This window comes from Hyla sarda, chromosome 2, assembly GCF_029499605.1.
Source record: "Hyla sarda isolate aHylSar1 chromosome 2, aHylSar1.hap1, whole genome shotgun sequence".
Lineage (NCBI taxonomy): Eukaryota > Metazoa > Chordata > Amphibia > Anura > Hylidae > Hyla > Hyla sarda.
In genome coordinates, this window is record NC_079190.1 from 24,523,524 (window position 1) to 24,538,282 (window position 14,759).

The following is a 14,759-nucleotide window of genomic DNA, read 5'->3' on the forward strand; positions in this document are numbered from 1 at the left end:
AGAGTGAGTTTTTCTGAAATGGTTTTTGGGGGGCATGTCCCATTTAGGAAGCCCCTATGGTGCCAGGACAGCAAAAAACCCCACATTGCACACTATTATGGAAACTACACCCCTCAAGGAACGTAACAAGGGGTACGGTGAGCCTTAACACCCCACAGGTGTTTGACAACTTTTTGTTAAAGTCGGATGTGTAAATGAAAAAAAAATATTTTTCCACTAAAATGCTGGTTTTTCCCCAAATTTTACTTTTTTACAAAGGGTAATAGGAGAAAATGCCCCCCAAAATTTGTAACCCCCTTTCTTCTGAGTATGGAAATACCCCATATGTGGACGTCAAGTGCACTGCGAGCGAACTACAACGCTCAGATGAGAAGGAGCACCATTGAGCTTTTAGAGAGATAATTTGTTTGGAATGGAAGTCGGGGGCCATGTGCATTTACAAAGCCCCCCGTGGTGCCAGAACAGTGGACCCCCCCACATGTGACCCCATTTTGGAAACTACACCCCTCACGGAATGTAATAAGGGGTGCAGTGAGCATTTACACCCCACTGGCGCTTGACAGATCTTTGGAACAGTGGGCTGTGCAAACAAAAAAATTATTTTTTCATTTTCACGTACCACTGTCCCAAAAATCTGTCAGACACCTGTGGGGCGTAAATGCTCACTGCACCTCTTATTACATTCCGTGAGGGGTGTAGTTTCCAAAATGGGGTCACATATGGGTATTTATTATTTTGCATTTATGTCAGAACCGCTGTAAAATCAGCCACCCCTGTGCAAATCACCAATTTCGGCCTCAAATGTACATAGTGCGCTCTCACTCCTGAGCCTTGTTATGCGCCCGCAGAGCATTTTACGCCCACATATGGGGTATTTCCGTACTCAGCAGAAATTGCGTTACAAATTTTGGGGGTCTTTTTTTCCTTTTACCTCTTGTGAAAATAAAAAGTAAAGGGCAACACCAGCATGTTAGTGTAAAAAATTTTTTTTTTTACACTAACAGGCTGGTGTAGACCCCAACTTTTCCTTTTCATAAGGGGTAAAAGGAGAAAAAGCCCCCCAAAATTTGTAGTGTAATTTCTCCCGAGTACGGAAATACCCCATATGTGTCCCTAAACTGTTTCCTTGAAATACGACAGGGCTCCAAAGTGAGAGAGCACCATGCGCATTTGAGGACTAAATTAGGGATTGCACAGGGGTGGACATAGGGGTATTCTATGCCAGTGATTCCCAAACAGGGTGCCTCCAACTGTTGCTAAACTCCCAGCATGCCTGGACAATCAGTAGCTGTCCGAAAATGCTGGGAGTTGTTGTTTTGCAACAGCTGGAGGCTCCGTTTTGGAAACACTGCTGTACAATACGTTTTTTATTTTTATTGGGGGGGACAGTGTAAGGGGGTGTATATGTAGTGTTTTACTCTTTATTAGGTGTTAGTGTAGTGTAGTGTTTTTAGGGTACATTCACACTGGCGGGTTACGGTAAGTTTCCCGCTAGGAATTTGCGCTGCGGCGAAAAATTTGCCGCAGCTCATACTTGAAGCAGGAAACTTGCTGTAAACCCGCCCGTGTGAATGTACCCTGTACGTTCACATGGGGGGGGGGGGGGGGGGGGGGGGGCAAACCTCCAGCTGTTTCAAAACTACAACTCCCAGCATGCACGGTCTGTCAGTACATGCTGGGAGTTGTCGTTTTGCAACAGCTGGAGGCACACTGGTTGGAAAACCTTCAGTTAGTTTCAGTTACCTAACTCAGTATTTTCCAACCAGTGAGCCTCCAGCTGTTGCAAAACTACAACTCCCAGCATGCATGGTCTGTCAGTACATGCTGGGAGTTGTAGTTTTGAAACAGCTGGAGGCACACTGGTTGGAAAATACTGAGTTGGGTTCTGTTACCTAACTCAGTATTTTCCAACCAGTGTGCCTCCAGCTGTTGCAAAACTACAATTCCCAGCATGTCTGATCACAGAAGGGCATGCTGGGAGATGTAGTTATGCAACAGCTGGAGGTACGCAACTACAACTCCCAGCATGCCAAGACAGCTGTTTGCTGTGTGGGCATGCTGGAATTTGTAGTTTTGCAACATCTGGAGTGCTACAATTTAGAGACCACTGAACAGTGATCTCCAAACTGTGGACCTCCAGATGTTGCAAAACTACAACTCCCAGCATGCCCAGACAGCAAACAGCTGTGTGGGCATGCTGGGAGTTGTAGTTTTGCAAGATCTAGAGGGCAGTATAGAGATCACTGTGCAGTGGTCTCTAAACTGCAGACCTCCAGCTGTTGCAAAACTACAAATTCCAGCATGCCCACACAGCAAACAGCTGGTCTGTGGTAGTGGTAGTGGTCTCAGACTGTAGCCCTCTAGATGTTGCTATGCAACTACTCACCGGCTTTCGTCGCATCCGGGAGCCGTCCTCTTCTGCCGCACGCCGCCGCAGATCTCCGTCGCCGCCGCCGATCCCCGACGCTCCGCTGCCTCCGGAGGGGTAAGTGAACTCCAGCGCCGCTCCTCTTCGTTTTCCCCGTTCTGCCCCGCCTATTGTGGGTGGGCAGGATGGGGAAAACGAAAGTAAACCCCTCCGCCCCAGATCTACTATTGGTGGTCGCGTCTAGACCACCAATAGCAGGGATAGGAGGGGTGGCAATTCACTTGCGATTTGCGCCGATCGCCGACATGGGGGGGTCTAATGACCCCCCTGGGCATTTGCACAGGGTGCCTGCTGATAGATATCAGCAGTCACCCCGGCCCGGTCCCCGCCCGGCGCGCGGCGGGGGCCGAAATTCCCACGGGCGTATGGATACGCCCTTTGTCCTTAAGTACCAGGACGCAAGGGCGTATGCATACGCCCTTCGTCCCCAACAGGTTAAAGGGGTTATCCAGGAAATAATTTTTTTTTTTTTATATATATATATATATCATCTGGCTCCAGAAAGTTAAACAGATTTGTAAATTACTTCTATTAAAAAATCTTAATCCTTTCAGTACTTATGAGCTGCTGAAGTTGAGTTTTTCTTTTCTGTCTAAGTGCTCTCTGATGACACGTGTCTTGGAAACTGTCCAGAGTAGAAGCAAATCCCCATAGCAAACCTCTTCTACTCTGTGCAGTTCCCGAGACAAGCAGAGATGTCAGCAGAGAGCACTGTTGCCAGACAGAAATGAATAACTCAACTTCAGCAGCTGATAATTACTGGAAGGATTAAGATTTTTTTTAATAGAAGTAATTTACAAATCTGGTTAACGTTCTGGAGCCAGTTGATATAAATATAAAAAGTTTTTTTTCCTGGAATACCCCTTTAACAGCACATAAATAGCAAATGCAGTAGATTTTTTATGATCTGTACAATAAATATCATATTAAAATGGTTGAACTATCCCTTTAAAGAAAAGAATGGATAAAGATTTTTTGTTGCAGGGGGCCACATTGTCTCGTTTTACAATATGATGTCACTCAGTGATTCCCAACATGCCTGCCTCCAGCAGTTGCAAAACTACAACTCCCAGCTTGCCCGGACAGCCTTTGGCTGTCCGGGCATGCTGGGAGTTGTAGTTTTGCAACAGCTGGAGGTACACCCGTTGGTAAACACTGCTCTAGGGCCCTTCATAAGTTTTCCTCAAGTAGGTGGAATTTGTATAGGAAACGTTGCGAGTTGTGTAGGCTTCAGATGTTGTCTATGATACACTAGCGCCATCTGGAGTCAAGAGTATGTAAAGCAGCAATTTCTTTTTTACATTACTTTTCATTGTGGATGTAGCCTACAAGGAGATATAACAAAGAACAAATCCCAAATGGTTGTGTTCATTCTGTGCAAAGTAGAAATGTCGCTCATAGTACACTTAAAATCTATTATAGACAATATGATGATGTGCATTTTTTTTCCAGGGTTTGCTTGCAATGATTTGAAGCATTTACAGATCCAAACCACGTTTACTAGCTAGAAGACAGGAGCAGTTATACATCTCAAATTTTAAAGAGTATTCCAACAACTAAGGCCCAGATTTACAGATTTATAGAGAGAAAAAGTCGAAAAAACCAATCACAGCTGAGCTGACGATCTGTGGAAAAGTGAAAGCTGAGCTGTGATTGGTCGCTGAGGGACAATCTCTCCAACATTTTTTTTTCTCTCACACAGTTTGATACATCTGGGCCTAAGAGTTTAAAATGAATGTGTGTATATATATATATATATATATATCTACTATAATACTTCATCCTATATACAAAAATACAACTACTATAATACTGCCTTCTATATACAAGAATATAATTACTATAATACTTCATCCTATATACAAGAATATATCTACTATAATACTTCATCCTATATACAAGAATATAACTACTATAATACTGCTCCTATATACAAGAATATAACTACTATAATACTGCTCCTATATACAAGAATATAACTACTATAATACTTCTCCTATATACAAGAATATAACTACTATAATACTGCTTCCATATACAAGAATATAATTACTATAATACTGCTACTATATACAAGAATATAACTACTATAATACTGCTCCTATATACATGAATATAACTACTATAATACCGCTCCTATATACAAGAATATAACTACTATAATACTGCTCCTATATACAAGAATATATCTACTATAATACTGCTCCTATATACAAGAATATAACTACTATAATACTTCATCCTATATACAAGAATATAACTACTATAATACTGCTCCTATATACAAGAATATAACTACTATAATACTGCTCCTATATACAAGAATATAACTACTATAATACTGCTCCTATATACAAGAATATAACTACTATAATACTGCTTCTATATACAAGAATATAACTACTATAATACTGCCTCCTATATACCAGAATATAACTACTATAATACTGCTCCTATATACAAGAATATAACTACTATAATACTGCTCCTATATACAAGAATATAACTACTATAATACTGCTCCTATATACAAGAATATAACTACTATAATACTGCTCCTATATACAAGAATATAACTACTATAATACTTCTCCTATATACAAGAATATAACTACTATAATACTGCTCCTATATACAAGAATATAACTACTATAATACTGCTCCTATATACAAGAATATAACTACTATAATACTGCTCCTATGTACAAGAATATAATTACTATAATACTGCTCCTATATACAAGAATATAACTACTATAATACGGCTCCTATGTACAAGAATATAACTACTATAATACTGCTCCTATATACAAGAATATAACTACTATATTACTGCTCCTATATGCAAGAATATACCTACTGTAATACTGCCCCCTATATACAAGAATATAACTACTATCATACTGCTCCTGTATACAAGAATATAACTACTATAATACTGCTCCTATATACAAGAATATAATTACTATAATACTGCCTCCTATATACAAGAATATAACCACTATAATACTGCTCCTATATACAAGAATATAACTACTATCATACTGCTCCTATATACAAGAATATAACTACTATAATACTGCCCCCTATATACAAGAATATAACTACTATAATACTGCCCCCTATATAGAAGAATATAACTACTATAATACTGCCTCCTATATACAAAAATATAACTACTATAATACTGCTCCTATATACAAGAATATAACTACTATAATACTGCCTCCTATATACAAGAATATAACTACTATAATACTGCTCCTATATACAAGAATATAACTACTATAATACTGCTCCTACATACAAGAATATAACTTCTATAATACTTCTCCTAAAAACAAGAATATAACTTCTATAATACTGCTCCAATATACAAGAATATAATTACTATAATACTGCTCCTATATACAAGAATATAACTACTATAATATGGCTCCTATGTACAAGAATATAACTACTATAATACTGCTCCTATATACAAGAATATAACTACTATATTACTGCTCCTATATGCAAGAATATAACTACTGTAATACTGCCCCCTATATACAAGAATATAACTACTATCATACTGCTCCTGTATACAAGACTATAACTGCTATAATACTGCTCCTATATACAAGAATATAACTACTATAATACTGCTCCTATATACAAGAATATAACTACTGTAATACTGCTCCTATATACAAGAATATAACTACTATAATACTGCTCCTATATACAAGAATATAATTACTATAATACTGTCTCCTATATACAAGAATATAACTACTATAATACTGCACCTATGTACATGAATATAACTACTGTAATACTGCTCCTATATATAAGAATATAACTACTAGAATACTGCTCCTATATACAGGAATATAACTACTATAATACAGTTCCTATATACAAGAATATAACTACTATAATACTGTTTCTATATACAAGAATATAACTACTATAATACTGCTTCTATATACAAGAATATAACTACTATAATACTGTTCCTATATACAAGAATATAACTACTACAATACTGCTCCTATATACAAGAATATAACTACTATAATACTGCCTCCTATATACAAGAAAATAACTACTGTAATACTGCTCCTATATACAAGAATATAACTACTATAATACTGCCTCCTATATACAAGAATATAACTACTATAATACTGCCTCCTATATACAAGAAAATAACTACTATAATACTGCCTCCTATATACAAGAATATAACTACTATAATACTGCTCCTATATACAAGAATATAACTACTATAATACTGCTCCTACATACAAGAATATAACTTCTATAATACTTCTCCTAAAAACAAGAATATAACTTCTATAATACTGCTCCAATATACAAGAATATAATTACTATAATACTGCTCCTATATACAAGAATATAACTACTATAATACTGCTCCTAAATACAAGAATATAACTACTATATTACTGCTCCTATATGCAAGAATATAACTACTGTAATACTGCCCCCTATATACAAGAATATAACTACTATCATACTGCTCCTGTATACAAGACTATAACTGCTATAATACTGCTCCTATATACAAGAATATAACTACTATAATACTGCTCCTATATACAAGAATATAACTACTGTAATACTGCTCCTATATACAAGAATATAACTACTATAATACTGCTCCTATATACAAGAATATAATTACTATAATACTGTCTCCTATATACAAGAATATAACTACTATAATACTGCACCTATGTACATGAATATAACTACTGTAATACTGCTCCTATATATAAGAATATAACTACTAGAATACTGCTCCTATATACAGGAATATAACTACTATAATACAGTTCCTATATACAAGAATATAACTACTATAATACTGTTTCTATATACAAGAATATAACTACTATAATACTGCTTCTATATACAAGAATATAACTACTATAATACTGTTCCTATATACAAGAATATAACTACTACAATACTGCTCCTATATACAAGAATATAACTACTATAATACTGCCTCCTATATACAAGAAAATAACTACTGTAATACTGCTCCTATATACAAGAATATAACTACTATAATACTGCCTCCTATATACAAGAATATAACTACTATAATACTGCCTCCTATATACAAGAAAATAACTACTATAATACTGCCTCCTATATACAAGAATATAACTACTATAATACTGCCTCCTATATACAAGAATATAACTACTAGAATACTGCTCCTATATACAAGAATATAACTACTATAATACTGCTCCTATATACAAGAATATAACTACTATAATACTGCTCCTATATACAAGAATATAACTACTAGAATACTGCTTCTATATGCAGGAATATAACTTCTATAATGCTGCCTTATAGCTGTGAGGTTGTGTCTGGGTAGCACTTCTGACATCTGGAGAAATCTCGCGGCGGGGCCACGCTGGGTGGGGAAGCCCCCTATACAAGGCCCAGGCTTCAAGGCCTGATCTAGGAAATAATCCCCAGACTCCTCAGTCGATGGAAGAACATCCCAAGGTTTCCATGAAAGAATGAAATGAACAGAATGTTGGTAGTCCCACTGCAGCCAGAAGAACCGATGGGAATACATTTAGGACTTTCCTGGGTGTCAGAACTCTAGTGTACCTCTGTATATGTTTATTGTTTCTTTTTAACATTTGTTTATGAGCAGAATGAGTTTCCAAATAGTGTTTTTTTTTCTTTTTCAGGGATTTATACGAATGTTCAGCGTTGGGTACTTGATCCAGTGCTGCCTCCGCATCCCATCCACATTCAGACAAGTGTTTACAAAACCCTCCCGCCTCTTCTCTCTGTTTTACAACAAAGAAAACTTCCAACTGGGGGCTTTTCTGGGGTCTTTTGTCAGTATTTATAAGGTAAGACCACTCGCAGTCCAACAACGCTTTTGGTACTTGTAAGCGGCCCCCATTTTTCATTATTAAGCACAGATCTCTTCTGCTTCCATGTGACATATGGTATAAGGTTACATTAGTACATGTCTCCAGTGAATTGGTTGATTTAGCAATATGTGGAAATCATTACATGATCTGGTAGACTTGTGTGTATATATATATATACAGCGGCCTGTCTGAATGAACACAGCTGTAGTAGCAAAATGGAAAATACCTAGCCTCTCATGTGAGAGGAAGCGGATGCCAACCTTTCACAGAATACATGAGACAATGCAGCTCAGCTCCAGTCACTGATCATAGCTGGGCCATAGCGGAATAATAACCATGCAGCCATCACTGTACAGTATATAAATAATTTACATCAGTCCCTGCTAAAATTGTATACTTTGTATCTGTCCGAACAGGGTACAAGCTGTTTTTTGAGATGGGTGCGTAACCTGGATGATGAACTCCACGCGCTTATAGCTGGTAAGACTCACCTCAAATGCATTAGATTGTTAAGAGATCCATGAATCAAAAAGGTTAATGTGAAGGTCATAGATGTGAACACATCCAAAAACTGCAATAAATTGTCCATTGTCATTGACTTCATTGCAGATTTTTACATACAAGGGCATTAGCAGGTGATGTGTTTCAGGGGGGCAGAATATATATTAATCGGGATGTATCTGAAGCTAAAGGTGGTGGCTTCTTATATAAAGAATTTATTCCCCCCCCCCCTCCCCTAGTTATCAAAACCAATGGCTTTGATTGCCGCTTTATAGGCGATTTATTGGACCAGTAACCTATTGTAGTAGCTATTACTTTGATTGACTTACTATGTGTTTTAGGTTTTCTGGCTGGAATCTCCATGATGTTTTACAAAAGCACCACGATTTCCATGTATCTAGCATCCAAACTGGTAGAGGTGAGTCTGTCGTTGACTTAGGATGTGAGCTCAGTAATGTCTTGTTTCTTATGAATACGAGGCGGCATATTCCATCATAGCAATCCCTCATAGAGGGTTCTGATGGGCAACACCTCATTTTAGCCATTACGATGGTCTAGAGAGACCTTATGGTTCTTTATTATAGATCAGTAGGGACTCCATGTGTAGCCGTATGGTTCCATATGGTACCATATGGTACCACTGCACAACACTGTATTTTCCCCTATGTTTCTAGTGAATAAAACTAACTAAATACTAACTAATAATACTAACATAACCATAAAATAATCTGTAGTATGGTATGTGATAGAACATGCTGTAGATTTCATTTTGAATCTGTGAGAAATAAAATTGTGTTTATGAACCAATGCCTAGTGAAGTCGATCCAGGTTAAACAAAACAGTAAACCTTTGGGTCTTAGAAGAACCCAGGGATATAAACCCATCAAAAGTGACCCACCCCTAAAAGCTGTATACTTTATTGTGTATTTTATTCAAAGAATTAGGTTTCAAAAATACATCTAAAAAGAACCTGAGCCTCACTATCCCTGATGAAGCAGTTGGTTCTGAGAAACATGTTGAGGAGGCCTCTTTAAAGTTTAAAAAACAAAACAGTCTAAGTAGTATTTACTGTGTACTACAGATGCTAATCTACAATTGTTCCTAGATTGGGACGTTGTACATGTAAATAACACGTGTATGTCTCCTTTTAGAATCAGATGTACACAGAGATAGTTTGTGGTCTCATAGACTTCTATCTGTACCACATTATGTGCTATAACTTGGTCATGTGCCTGATGCATCAGAACGAACAAAATGCTGCTGGACAATATATAATAGTAGATGTTCCCTGATTGTGCTCCATTCATTCTCCGTGGAGCCACCAAACATTCCTGACTTCTACCATGGACTCTACCATCTATTAGGAGTCTCATTCTACACTTCTTGTTGCAGACCATGTATTTCAAGGGGATTGAAGCCGGTCGGTGTCCCTATTTCCCTCATGCGGATAGTATCATCTATGCTGTGTCCACAGCCATCTGTTTCCATGCAGTAAGTTGTGTCTTTTAAAGGAGCGGTAAACCTACAAAAATAAAGGTTACAATTAAACAGCAGTTGCAGTTGCTCGCACTGTGTGTCTGTCATTCTGTACGATTTTCTGCATGGTCCCAAAAAAAATAACAAAACAGACTGCAAACAAACCCTGTGCAGTCTGATTCTGCAGTCCTATCCCCCTACTTCTCACTAACATACATTTGCCAGGTTAGTAAGAAGTAATGGACAGAGGGAAAGGGGTAAGACTGCAGGATCAGACTACAATTGTTATTTGTGTAGTCTGTTGCCATAGAGATGCACATAACAATAGCAGGTTTGCAGTTAAAACTGACGCATTGTGACTATAACAAATAACTGGTTGTCGAAGTCATAGCTTTCGTAGTTCTTTAAGGGGTATTCCGGGTTTATACATGTTATCCCTTATCCACAGGATAGGGGATAAGATGTATGATCTCAGGGGTCCTGCCGCTGGGGACCCCCACGATCTCAGTTCAGCCTCCGGCATTCTGTGCCAGGCGCTGCTTCTGAGATGGGGATGGCCACACCCCCTAGTGACATCACACCACGCCCCCTTCGCTCATGTCTATGGGAGGGGGCGTGATGGCCGTCACGCCCCCTCCCATAGACATGAATGGAGGGGCCGTGACTTCACATCCCCGTGTTGGAGGCAGTGTCTGGCACAGAATGCCAGGGGCTGCACCAAGATCGTGGGGGTCCCCAGCGGTGGGACCCCCGAGATCATACATCTTATCCCCTATCCTTTAGATAAGGGGGTAAAATGTATAAACCCGCAATACCCCTTTAAATCCTTTTGTTGTAATAAGAGTATAAACCCTAGTTGGTCAACATTTTTACAGGGTTGACCAACTAGCAATGAAGTCCAGTTGTTGTGTACTAATACTTTTTTCCATGTCTCTTAGGCTGTTCTTGAAGTTCATAATTTAAGACCGTCCTACTGGAAGTTTCTTTTGAGACTTACAAAGGGCAGGTAAGTTGTTCTGTTATGTGAGCTTTACTTTATTTTAAAATGACTGTAGAGTTTGTCCCATCTGGTCAATCCCTTTCTGGTTTCATCAAAACTATGCGTTGTCTCGAAGTAGGCCGGTCCCTATAAGGGCTCGTTCACACTTTGAATTTTTAAGTTGGAATCCGCAAGGAATTCTGGACGGATTTCACTTTTTAGTACACTCCCATTGACGAAGGGGTTTTCCCTTGGCTGTGTGTACCCAGCGGAGGTTCAGTGATTGAAATTCCAACAAGCATGTGAATTTTGGCCAAGATTCAACGTGTTCAATCTTCCAGCGGAATGGGTCAATAAAGTCCCATTAGTCAATGGGACTTTAAAGGGGTACTTCGGCAGAAAACTTTTTTTTTTTTTTTTTTTAAATCAACAGGTACCAGAAATTTAAACAGATTTGTAAATTACTTCTATTAAAAAATCTTAATCCTTCCAGTACTTATTAGCTGCTGAATACCACAGAGGAAATTATTTTCTTTTTGGAACACAGTGCTCTCTGCTGAATCACGAGCACAGTGCTCTCTGCTGACATCTCTGTCCATTTTTAGGAACTGACTAGAGCAGCATATATTTTCTATGGGGATTTTCTCCTACTCTGGACAGTTCTTAAAATGGACAGAGATGTCAGCAGAGAACACTGTGCTTGTGATGTCAGCAGAGAGCTCTGTGTTCCAAAAAGAAAATAATAGTATTCAGCAGATAATAACTACTGGAAGGATTAAGATTTTTTTTAATAGAAGTAATTTACAAATCTGTTTAACTTTCTGGCACCAGTTGATTTATAAAAAAACGGAGTAACCCTTTAAATTTTAGAGCTTATTTCTGTAGCAAATTCCATGGAAAATAAGCGCTGATTTAGTCTAATTTCTGCTCAATTTACCATGGTGCTTAAAGGGCATGGAATTCCATAGTGTGAACATACCCTAAAAGGGGACAGTCTACGTTTTCCATGTCAAGTATTACATTGAAGGAGCAATTCTGGAAAAACTTGAAAATTCACGGATACAGGTTTTGCCCATGTGAACATACCCTAAGTATGTACCATGATAGTGTTAAACTAGAAAACCCCTTTTGCTTTTTTTAGAAATTCTAATCTGTCTATTTGAAGCCAAAAAGGTACTCGAAAACACAACCACCACCACAAGATCCTACAGATAAGATGACTGTACATAAAATGAATCAATAATAATCTTTATCTGCTTTTCCATGGTTAGGTTTACTTTAATGAACAGGAAAGTCTTGGACGTCTTTGGTTCTGAAGCTTCTAAGAAGTTCCCCAACTTTATACCTAAACTGGACCCAAGATTCACCACCGTAAAACCAGAGTTACCGATACAGTTCTCCTGAGCGCTCGTACTCTTCTCCTGTGACAGAATGTGAAAATCAAGAGTCTTAAAATCAGAACAAATTTTTTGGAGAGAATCGAAGTGGGAACTGCAGTATTAACTAATTCTAGTTGACGAGGATAAGTTAATTCTTCTTGAACTTTTTTTGGTAGATTGTCGAATGATCCTGATAGAGATTCAAACCAGACACCGAGATGTCTCCATTATCCTGAGAAATTATTCAAAAAAATGCATTTATAGTCATTTATAATGGGATAAAATTATTATTGATTGTATCCAAGATGAACTAACACCAGATAAACATCTTATTATTCCTCTACATAAAATATTTAGCAGACTTCTCAATGAGGTGTAGGTAACCGGAGCCTATGTGGTCACCTACCCCATGTCGTGGACCAATGCAGGCATGTGATAGTAGGGGGTGTAGTACTTTTTGGTTTACGTCTATGTATTAAGGAATGGTGGGCGCCTTCTCTAACATTCAATACAACATTTTAAAAATATTTTCAAACAATTTCAGCCAGTCATGAGGTTTAGAAAAGTCCTACTTTAAGTAGAACTTTTGTCAAAAAGTAGCATCATGGTCCAAAATGAAGGGCCTGAACGGTGAATAAAATTGGAAATTGTTGAAAAAGATCATATAATTGATATTATTGAACCTTCATGAGTCAAGGAGGTGCTTTGGTTCTTGGGTTCTTTGGCTTTTTGTTGAAAATAATGAATGTAGTACTTTAGTTTGCATACATTTTCCATGAAGCATTTCCTGAAAAATACATTTCCGTTCTCTTTCATAAGAGTTAGTCAAGAATTTGCAATGGAATTCCTAGATTTCTATCTTGCTTTGGTGATTAGATCGGGTAAGGCCACCGGTGTGTTCCGTCTTGTCTACTCGGTTAGGCTAGTCTTCTAGATCTTCCTGGCCATCATGTTCCTTACTTGGAGGGAGACAGGGTGGTCCTCCACCTTCACAAAAGGTTTATTTGGCTGGACAATGACATGAGGCAAGTAGTAGGAATGGTCTTCTCCTGGGTTCCCATGAAGCTGTTATTCTGGAAGGAACCCATGTTCTTGTGCTTCTGTTTTTGAGCTTACAGGGGCACTCCACTGGCCAGCGTTCGGAACATTTAGTTCCGAATGCTGTGTTCGCACTGCGCTGTTCGGTCACGCCCTTTGTGCTGTCAGGCCATGGCCCTTCAATGCAAGTCTATGAGAGGGGCGTGGCATCCGCCACGCCCCCTCCCATAGACTTGCATTGAGGGGCCGTGGCCTGACATGGCAAGAGGGCGAGACCAACCCCCGCAGTGCAAACACAGTGTTCGGAACTAGATGTTCCGAACGCTGGCCAGTGGAGTGCCCCTTTAAATCCAGGTGGGCACCTACCACCCCAGAATTCTGTCTACTGCGAAAAACACAATGAAGGAACAATACTCTTGTGTAGACCTCTTACGATGATTGTCGGGTGTTGATCTGTAGATTTCCTTTGCTGTACGTTATGTCAATGAAGCATCTGGCCAGTTCAATTTGTTTTTGTTTGTTTTTTTCCTGTGAATTTGCTCCATTGCTGATGAACTTTATTTTGTTTCTTTTTTTTATGAACAATTTGTTTCTATTTTAATTTTATGGCAATCATGGAAGTTAAAACAAATCCCCAATTTTTTAAGTTGACAGTAGTATTTTCCATCTGTCAGAAGAATCAGTCTGGATTCCGGCACCATCTTGTTATTGATTTGAGTACTTGGAACTTCTTCCTGAATTCATAGGTTTATGAATAGTTGACTGTCTTTTAAGCACCTTTTCTGCAAGGAGCTCAGGCCTTAGAGGTGCGAGTACTGCTATGGCTTATAACCGTGTAGCTAAGGTTTTGTAGGCCCTGGTGCAAGAGGTCAACTTGGGCCTCCTACCGTCCCACACACACACACACACACACAATTATGACATAACTACAGTACGACCCTGTATACATTTAAATACTTCAATCCATCTATCCACACCAGGCTCTGCCTCTCAGCATGTCCCTATTCATTCACTCAGTGTCCTCCCTCCTCAGTATG

General features: G+C 38.6%; 1 protein-coding gene across 1 annotated transcript in view; it reads left to right on the forward strand.

Moving 5' to 3' along the window:
• Nucleotides 1-13,864, forward strand: part of TMEM135 (transmembrane protein 135) — a 455,209-nt gene extending 441,345 nt beyond the window's left edge. The window contains exons 10-15 of the mRNA XM_056561396.1: nucleotides 8,158-8,325; nucleotides 8,766-8,829; nucleotides 9,192-9,268; nucleotides 10,243-10,341; nucleotides 11,265-11,332; nucleotides 12,577-13,864. Of these exons, the coding sequence (XP_056417371.1) occupies nucleotides 8,158-8,325; nucleotides 8,766-8,829; nucleotides 9,192-9,268; nucleotides 10,243-10,341; nucleotides 11,265-11,332; nucleotides 12,577-12,709 (609 nt within the window). The 3' untranslated portion in view covers nucleotides 12,710-13,864. The remainder of the gene's footprint in view (nucleotides 1-8,157; nucleotides 8,326-8,765; nucleotides 8,830-9,191; nucleotides 9,269-10,242; nucleotides 10,342-11,264; nucleotides 11,333-12,576) is intronic.
• The last annotated feature ends 895 nt before the right edge of the window (nucleotides 13,865-14,759 follow it).